We start from the raw sequence: 9411 nt of genomic DNA on the forward strand, positions 1-9411 counted from the left end.
CGGCAGAGGCCAGGGGCAGAGCAGGCATCAGAGCCAAATGGAGCATGTGGGCCTGGCATTTGCTGCATGCATGATTGCTGGGCCTGGCATTTGCTGCATGCATGATCGCTGGGCCCAGCTGGCTCTTCTCTGCAGGGTGAGAGACTCAGTGTTGGACCCATAGCGCCTGGCAATACTGGGAGCGTCTCAGGGGGCTTGGCAACAGGCAGGGCATCAGGGGCTGCGAGCAGGGGTAGGACAGGATGCAGCGGGGGCAGCAGGGAGGCTGCCTGGCGCTGGCAGTGCTGGTTGCTAAATAGAAGTGGATGCAGAATGGGTCAGAGGCTGGGAGATGGGTGGGAAGCAAGGGTCAGACTGGGGGCGTTGCTGGGCGCAGTGGGACTGGACAGCAAAAGGCTGAGATAGGGCAGATGAGTAGGGAGAATTTCCAGGGGATGGAGAGACGCCCTAAGCTTGAGCTGGAAAGTGAGACTTACACACAGTGAGAGACTCAGGGACTGAACCTGGGGGATGCAGGGTGGGGGGACCCTTCGTGGGAAAGAGCGGAGGAGAGAGTCCTCCCAAGTGAGAGGGAGGGGAAACCTGAGCTCCTGGGCCCGACTCTGCACTCATGCCTGCCAGTGCGACGTCTCACTGAGCCAGACACACTCCTGAGTCCCAGCAGCCAGAATGAGACCCTGGGGTGCGGTGGGTGGCAGAGGGGAGGCGAGCGAGTGACCAAAGGAGGGAGGGAGGGAGGGAGGGGAAGGACAGAAAAGAGAACCTGTGTGAGGGGGAGGAATGGAGATGAGACCCAGGAGGAGGGACAATTATTGAACTTCCCAGGGAGAGTGGATCTGGGGGGAGCAGAGTCCCCAGAAGCTGCCAGCTATGGAGGGGGGACCACAAGGAACAGAAGGGAGATGGCAAGGGATGGATTTGTATCTTGTGGCAGAAAAGATGCTGCCCATGTGCTCTGTCCCCTGGGCTGTCTCGGGGCACTTCTTCCAAGTGACCTGCGTGCCTCCCTGGGTGGCCTCCCTTTAGACTGGCTACCTAGACAGCACCCTCCATGTCCACCCACCATCCTGCCGGGTGACGGAGCAAGTGGTGCCCACGCCCCAGCAGTTCTCTGCTAGCTGCACCTCTCCCCGGGTGGAACCTGCAGCTCTCCTGTACTTAGACTGGACCCAGGGCCACAGACCCATTTCCAGCTGCTAGCATGATGGGCCTGACCCTTCTCCCTGGGAGCCATGGCCAGCAGCTGGTTACAGGGACTCACAACAGCTCCTTCCAAACTGCTGTACTGTCCAGCCGCCCAAAGGTACACAACGAGCAGCGCAAAGGGTTAACACCATGATGGGGCCACACTCCTGGGCCTTCCAACAGCTCCTTGCCTCTCTCAAAGGATGGATGAGCCCAGCTGCCTCAGCCGCATCCCGCAGGGCCTCTGCCTTCAGCCACAGCCCTGCTGCACACACAGCCTAGCTCCGGATCTGTCTGTCTGACATGCACCCCACAGCCCCGTCCTCTCTAGGCAGCCATTGCCCAATGGGTCTCTGGCCTTTGGAACTTAGGCTCTAGCCTGGGCCAAACAGCTGGGTCATGTTAGGCCAGCACCTCAGGAGAGCATCTGCCCTCGCTCATGGTCCAGCCATTGTCCTCCTGAAGTTGTTTAGCCTGAGCTATCTTAGCGCTGACCATTGTGCTGTTTCCTGCTTGATTTTTCCTAACAACCCTTTGCATTCAGTGCCGCACAGTCAGAGTCATATTGAGCAGGTAAACTGAGGCACATATATAATTCATTACAAAATCATGCAGCTCTTGCCCTGGTTCTCCACCCCATTTTTAGGGCTCTCCTAGTGGGACCATCTGTGCTATCAATCGCAGGCTGTAGTGCAGTTCAGTGAGCATGTTCGAACCTGTTGGGCTGGAGAGGGCACGTTCCTGGGCAAAGCCAGCTGAGTTTAGTTTCAGTATTGTAGGAGGTCATTGCATTAAAATGTTAACGTGCCAGTTATTGTGTGGGGGAGTGTAGGTAACGACTCTAGGGGGAGACAGGGATAATGCACACACCGGGAAGGGTTATGAGCGCCGAGGGACTCTTTTAACCAATGTGCCAGACAAGACTGAGCTCTTAGCTGAGTGGGTTTCCTAGGAAATACTTGGGAGGAGGGGACGGTAACTTCTCCCAACCAGACCTGGAGCTCATTGGCTGCTGATTACCAGTTCCCAGGGCCCAGAGATCAAAGGTGAAAGCTGCATTTAGGAGGGGCTTGTATCCATGGGGTGCTGTCTGAGCTAACAGCTGTTATGAACTTGTGAACACAGGGAAACCCTCTTGGTGGGGTTTGAAGGACCTACGCAAGCCCTCGCGGGAGTTGGGGTGAGCTCTGGTAAGCTTATCAGCAGGCGTGTAGGTTCCTTTATGCTTTCTCTGTAATGCTTTCACCTTAAGAATATCCATGCTTGCTTAGAAAGGGCTATGTGCTAACTTAACTGTGGCAACTGCACTGTGCAGCGCCTCTGAGGAAGGAAGGCAAAGCAGCGTGCTCTGGCAGTCTGCTGAGCTGGGGCACTCAGAGTGCAGGCAGGGAGCTGTGCAGCTGGAAATACCCCAGTCAGGAGGGAGAGAGATGTGGGTCTTCGCTCAAGAGAGGTGATGGCTGGGGATCTAGAAGCCTGAGAGATGATGCCCTGGTTGGACGATGAGGGGGAAATAGAATCATAGAATATCAGGGTTGGAAGGGACCCCAGAAGGTCATCTAGTCCAACCCCCTGCTCGAAGCAGGACCAATTCCCAGTTAAATCATCCCAGCCAGGGCTTTGTCAAGCCTGACCTTAAAAACCTCTAAGGAAGGAGATTCTACCACCTCCCTAGGTAACGCATTCCAGTGTTTCACCACCGTCTTAGTGAAAAAGTTTTTCATAATATCCAATCTAAACCTCCCCCACTGCAACTTGAGACCATTACTCCTCATTCTGTCATCTGCTACCATTGAGAACAGTCTAGAGCCATCCTCTTTGGAACCCCCTTTCAGGTAGTTGAAAGCAGCTATCAAATCCCCCCTCATTCTTCTCTTCTGCAGACTAAACAATCCCAGCTCCCTCAGCCTCTCCTCATAACTCATGTGTTCTAGACCCCTAATCATTTTTGTTGCCCTTCGCTGGACTCTCTCCAAGTTATCCACATCCTTCTTGTAGTGTGGGGCCCAAAACTGGACACAGTACTCCAGATGAGGCCTCACCAATGTTGAATAGAGGGGAACGATCACGTCCCTCGATCTGCTCGCTATGCCCCTACTTATACATCCCAAAATGCCATTGGCCTTCTTGGCAACAAGGGCACACTGCTGACTCATATTCGGCTTCTCATCCACTGTCACCCCTAGGTCCTTTTCCGCAGAACTGCTGCCTAGCCATTCGGTCCCTAGTCTGTAGCGGTGCATTGGATTCTTCCGTCCTAAGTGCAGGACCCTGCACTTATCCTTATTGAACCTCATCAGATTTCTTTTGGCCCAATCCTCCAATTTGTCTAGGTCCTTCTGTATCCTATCCCTCCCCTCCAGCGTATCTACCACTCCTCCCAGTTTAGTTACAGGTTTAAATACAGGTGCAATTGCCCTGAACTGAGACTCCTGGTTCTGTTACTTCTGTGCTCCATGACCAGTACCTTCACTGGGTACTGCAGGTCACGTTAGCCCTTTGAGTTCAGCCAGTTCCCTGGGGTTTATGAATTCTCTGGCTTGCATCCTGTGGGAGGACAGACTAGCTGATCATAGCAATCCCTTCTAGCCTTAAAGCCTAGGGGTCTATCAAAGGCAATCTGAGGAGGGAGCAAACTTTCTTACTGAGGACATAGCTATCAACACTAGCAAGGCACTGAACATGCTGAAACAATAATCGCTTTACTGGAGCATCAATTCTGCTGCAGCAAACGAATAAGGGAGGGCAGGACCCACTTTCTGCTCCTTTATGGTGGATCTCAAACCGAGAACAAAGTCTCGGAGAAAAATCTGAGCTTCTGCACTGCCAGCCAGCCTGCCAGTGAGTGTGGGGAGCAGGCATCCACCCCAGCCAGGCAGGAGGGCGGGAAGCCTTCAAGCCCTCTCCCAATCTGAGTCGCCACTCATAGTTTAGAAATTGCCCCACTTTTCTTCTTCTTCAGTGCCCATGGTGGGATCGGAGGGGGTGGGCCTTGCGGGTTTTCCCACAAATGAAGACCCACTATGGCAACTCCTCTGGGAACTCTGTTATTTCTAACAGAGTGCAGGGTTCTATGGGCATATCCAGTGGTGAGCTGGAGCCGGTTTGCACCAGTTCGCGCAAACCGGTTGTTAAATTTTTCAGCCGGTTTAGAACCAGTTGTTAAATTTTGCAGCCAGTTGAGAACCGGTTGTTAAAGGGGTGGGCAGACTCCTGTCCTGCCCGTCCCGCCAGAGCTCTCGGCTCCCCCTGTGAATTTGTAGTCACCTGGCGGCACTGTGCGCCTTTGGCGGCATTTCGGCGGCGGGCCCTTCACTTGTTCCGGGTCTTCGGCGGCACTTCGGCAGCAGGTCCTTCAGTGCTGCCGAAGACCCAGAGCGAGTGAAGAGCCTGCCGCCGAAGTGCCGCTGAAGACCCGGAGCGACTGAAGGAACTGGATCTTCAGCTTCTAGCAGCTCATCCCTGGGCATATCTGCACTCTGACCAGCAGACCGCTCTGATGCCTTGGCAGCATGGGATGGGGGAGGCTGGACAAGGTACAGGAGGCCCATGATGCCCTGGCTTCACTGCTATTATTATGTGAGCTAGCTTGGATTTAGCTAGGTCAGAGCCTGCGCTGGTATGTCTACACATGTTCCAATCACACCCCCAGACTGCAGAGTAGCCAGATTCTTAGACATTCTTACTGCTGTCTAAGCTACTTCCCTTCGGTATGACAAGTGTCTTCCCCAGGGAGAAGAACCCATGGCAAGGCTAATAACATTGGGCTCTGTTATGACACATGCCCTAACACAGAGGTCCAGTGGGATTTAATTAGGTTATTGTGTGTGAGTGAAATGGCAGCTGATTAGTAAAAACACACTTACTGGGACTGAACAAGAGCGTCACAGACATCTCTGGTAGCTGGAAACCTCAAACAAGGTTTCAGTAATTAACTGATATTTAATGAATAAGATGATTGTTTTATTGTGCTGGGGCTTTTAGAAGTTGAGGGAAGGTCATGCTATAGTGCAGAAGTTAGGGAAATATAGTATAAAAAACTGTCCAGTGTTATGGGCATTGTTTGTAACCCAAAGAATCCTCATGGGCTAAACGGTAAATGTGGAGTGGCAGCACTGTGCAATAGGTCTGTCTCGAAAGATGCTGATTTTAGATACCAGAGCGACTTCCTTCAATTCAGTAAAACCAGTCAGTATTAAAGCATATTTATTACACAACTATGTAATAAGAACAGAGCTGTTTTAATTGTGAATGTGTCTTTTCATTAAACGTACAGATTCTTGCTACCAGATCTATTTTTAGTTGTGTTAAGTTTAATAAAGCATATTTATTATACAACTGCTTAACAGAGAGAGAGCCCCACATGGTTCTGTCACATGGTCCCAACTTCAGTAATTCCGCCTTTGTTGTTACTGTAGATCTGTAACAGGAGCAAGCAGCCATGGTTTATTGAATTTGCAATAACTCTGAGAGATAAATTCAGGGGTGGCGATACACATTTAAGGCATTCGGTTTTATAACGTACACCTCAGGTGTGATTCCAGCCTTGGTTTCCCTGGTAGGAACCCACTGACATCAGAGCCCAAACCTGCCAGGCCTTGATCATGCGAATAAGCACATAGGCCCAGATCCCCAAAGGTAAACAGAGGTCTAGTTCCCCGTGAAGTTAGGCAATGACATACCCTTGAGGATGTGGGCCATAGAAATCAGTGGGGCTACTCACATGAGCAGGGATTGCTCCTGTGAGTAAGACTGGCAGAAGTGGTTCTCTGGCTTTGCGCTGGGGTAACCGAGACCAGAGTTTGGCCCCCTCTCCGGAATTCTCTATTTTTGTTGCTCAAGCAAACCTATTTGTAGTGCCGCATCCTGCCCTGCTGCTGCCACTGTTCCCCTCCCCCCGCCCCCGCTACTCCTGGGGAGTGTGAGCTCTCATCGCCGGAGCAAACCTCAGGGCTTGTCTACGTGTGAAACAGCTGCGCTGCTGCAGCCCTTCAGTGTGGACACTCCCTACGCCGGCAGGAGGAATTCTCCCATCGCTGTAGCCAATCCACCTCTCCAGGAGGCAGTGGCTAGGTTGAGGGACGAATTCTTCCACTGACCTAGCACTGTCTGTGCCCGGGGGTTACGTCAGCTTCGCTACGTTGCTCAGGGGGGTGGATTTTTCACATCCCTCAGCAGTGTAGCTGGGTGGATCTACAGACCAGGCCTAAGTAACCCTGATGCTTCTACAGGCTGTGAGGCTGCATTCAGGGTGGTTTCTCCCTCACTGTATTTCTGGGATGTGTGACTGCCCCTGGGAAAGGCACTGGATGTGCCTGATTTCCTTAGCAGGGGAAGGCAAGGCCAGTGGAGAATCCCTCTTCTCCCAAGGGTGCTGGGGAAGGAGAGAGCAGCTGTTAGGCGAGGTTTTCATTTCAATGGGAGCTGTGTGGCTAAATCCCCTAGTCATCTTTGAAAATCTTCAGCCTCTTCCTTTTCAAAACCTGTGTTATAACCTCTACGAATACCGAGTGAAACTCTGCTCTTGCAACTCCCTGGACATCAGTGGAGTTATGGCAGGAGAGGAGTGGATCCACTAAGGTTCTGCTGACACCCAGGTGAGACAGACTGGCGTTACAGCTCTACACAGACCTGGGGGGTAGCTTAGCGATGCTTTTAGAATGAGATCTGTCAAGAAAGAAAAGCCCTTGTCAAAATTAACCTGAAAGCTGTCCAAATAACTGGCACATTTTACCTACACAAGAAGCAGCAACAGCGACTACCTAGCCTGCCTCAGCCCTCAGGGTGGAGGCTTGTAACCCTACCCATCCCCTCTTACATCTCCAGCCGAATGGAGGCAGGTGATGGTGGCTTGTTCCGGCTGGCGAACATGAGGCTGGACTCAGTAGCGGATGAGACGGACAAGACCGAGGTTTGCCGTGTCTCCTGGAAAGCACCACAGACCCGGAGCCGTTGTTGCAGCACCTGGCGTCGGAAATGGTGATCCATCAAGGCATAGATGACGGGATTTACGCAGCTGTTCATGAAGGCCAAGCAAGCACTGATGGTCAGGCCCCGTCTGAGAGCCATTAATGCCCAGCAAGACAGATCTGCTCCCTGGAACGTAGAGGAGAAGAAGAGGAACGCTTTAAAGGCATTGAAGGGCAGCCAGCAGCAGATGAAGGCACCGATGATCGTGAAGATGATCTGGAGGGAGTTCTTTGTCCCCTTTCCCAAGCTGATGTGGTTCAGCAGCTTGAAGGAGATGGAGCAATAGCAGAATAAGATCACTCCCAAGGGCAGGAGAAAGGTCAAGATAAGCAAAGCCAGGCTGAGCACCTGGAAGGTGATAGAGTCCTCATCCTCGCACAGTTCACCAGTGGTATCCTCTGAGGGGCTGAGCTTCCTATACATCATAGAGGGAATGCCTAGGAGGAGAGAGACAGCCCAGATGCAACCACAGGCAATGATCAGACAGTTCTTGGTCCCAGTAGATTTGGAGTCCACACGCTTCATGACCACCAGGTAACGCTCCACACTCATGCCCATTAGGAACAGGATGCTGGAGCTGCGGTTCACAGAGATGATAAAGCTGCTGAATTTACACATGCCTTCACCAAAGTACCACTTGTTATCATAAGCTGCTGACACTGCCCAGAGAGGCAAGGTGCAGACAAAGACCAGGTCGGCAACAGCCAGATTCAGGACAAAGGTATCCACCAGCCTCTTGCTGCCTTTCTTCTTGGCCATCAGTACAATCACCAAGAGGTTGCCAGTGAAGCCAACGAAGAAAGCGATGAAGTAGAGGATGGGAATGTAGCACCAAGCGTAGGGTAGGTCCTGTGGTAGGCAGGTATTTTGGAGGGGATTATAATCCGAGTAGACAGCAGAAGATGCTTCATAATTTACAGTCCAGGGTTCAGTTGTCATTTTTACAGCTGTCTTCCCCACTGAGCAGCGAGAGTTGCAGGAGAGCGTTCTTCAGGCACCTGCACAGGGCTGGAGGAAGCACGCTAACTGCGTAGCTGACTGGGTGGTGTTTAAATCTCAGAATGTTTTTTTTGTTGTTCTGAAATCTTCTTAAGGCAATATTATGCACTTCCTCTTGCTGTGAGGGCAAGGATGGCAGGGCGGAGAGTGTATCAGTGGGTGTGAACAACTTGGGGATGAGATGAGTTAGATTTAATTTTGGAAACAAAAAAATAAAGAAAAATAGAAAAAATGAAGAGTGCATGACAGAGGTGGGGTGGTGGGGAACAGGGAGGGTTAGAATTTACAAGCAAATAAAGGCCAGAAATGCAAAATGCTCTTCTGAAAACACCCTGCAAACACAAAACCCTTCAAGTCCCAGTTCTTTCCTCCACACCTACAAATCTTGCAAAATGGTACAAAACAGAATGAACAGGATCAGTGGGGGCAAGAGGAGATACAGCTGCTGCTTTGCAATGTATGTACATAGCCTGAAAGGTTACTTTTCCCATCTTGGTTTTTACTTTGCAGAGCTCAAGAATATTATGTGTGGTGCTCCCTGCTTTTAGCTGAAGCACTGCTTGGAGGGTCTGACTTGACTTGTGAGCTTTCTTGAAGGGGTGGGGAGTTGAAACTTTAACAAAGGCATTTTTCTCCAGAGTGCTTCTTGAACATTTGATCTAATTAACCAAAGCAGAGTTTTAAACAGTGTGAATAAAAAACAGCCCCCCTTCAATTGGAGGCTTATCCAAAGCCCATGGAAGTCAAGGGAAAGATTCTCATTAACTCCAGTGTGTTTTAGATCACACATTTAATCAAAAAGAACAGGAGGACTTGTGGTACCTTAGAGACTAACAAATTTATTTGAGCATAAGCTTTCGTGAGCTACAGCTCACTTCATCGGATGCATAGAATGGAACATATAGTAAGATATAGATATAGACACATACACTGTTCCAGAAGCAGTGTTAGCCCATTTGTACCCACTGGGTAGCAATGCAGTGTGCAGAGAGGAAACTGAGGCATGCCTAGGCTTCAGAAAATTCCCACTTCATCACACACAGGGTTAACTTACTAAATGACCGATCCTTTAAATGTTAAAACTTCACACTTCCCTAGTCTCAGTGAAGGATTACTGGAGGTAGGGTGACCAGATGTCCTAATATTTGGGGCTTTGTCTGATATAGGCACCTATTACCCCCTCCACCCCGACCTGATATTTCAGAGAATCATAGAATATCAGGGTTGGAAGGGACCTCAGGAGGTCATCTAGTCCAA

General features: G+C 50.9%; 1 protein-coding gene across 1 annotated transcript; it reads right to left on the reverse strand.

The window, feature by feature from the left end:
- Nucleotides 1-6999: 6999 nt before the first annotated feature.
- Nucleotides 7000-8094, reverse strand: GPR25 (G protein-coupled receptor 25). The gene has a single exon (XM_073319604.1). It carries the CDS (start codon nucleotides 8092-8094, stop codon nucleotides 7000-7002), a length of 1095 nt encoding a protein of 364 aa, XP_073175705.1.
- Nucleotides 8095-9411: the final 1317 nt, after the last annotated feature.

The sequence above is a fragment of the Lepidochelys kempii genome, chromosome 21, assembly GCF_965140265.1.
Source record: "Lepidochelys kempii isolate rLepKem1 chromosome 21, rLepKem1.hap2, whole genome shotgun sequence".
In the NCBI taxonomy this organism is placed as follows: Eukaryota; Metazoa; Chordata; order Testudines; family Cheloniidae; genus Lepidochelys; species Lepidochelys kempii.

What these genes read in the sequence shown, in the direction of transcription:
- GPR25 (XM_073319604.1), bottom strand. Translation starts at nt 8,094, where the DNA reads ATGACAACTGAACCCTGGACTGTAAATTATGAAGCATCTTCTGCTGTC.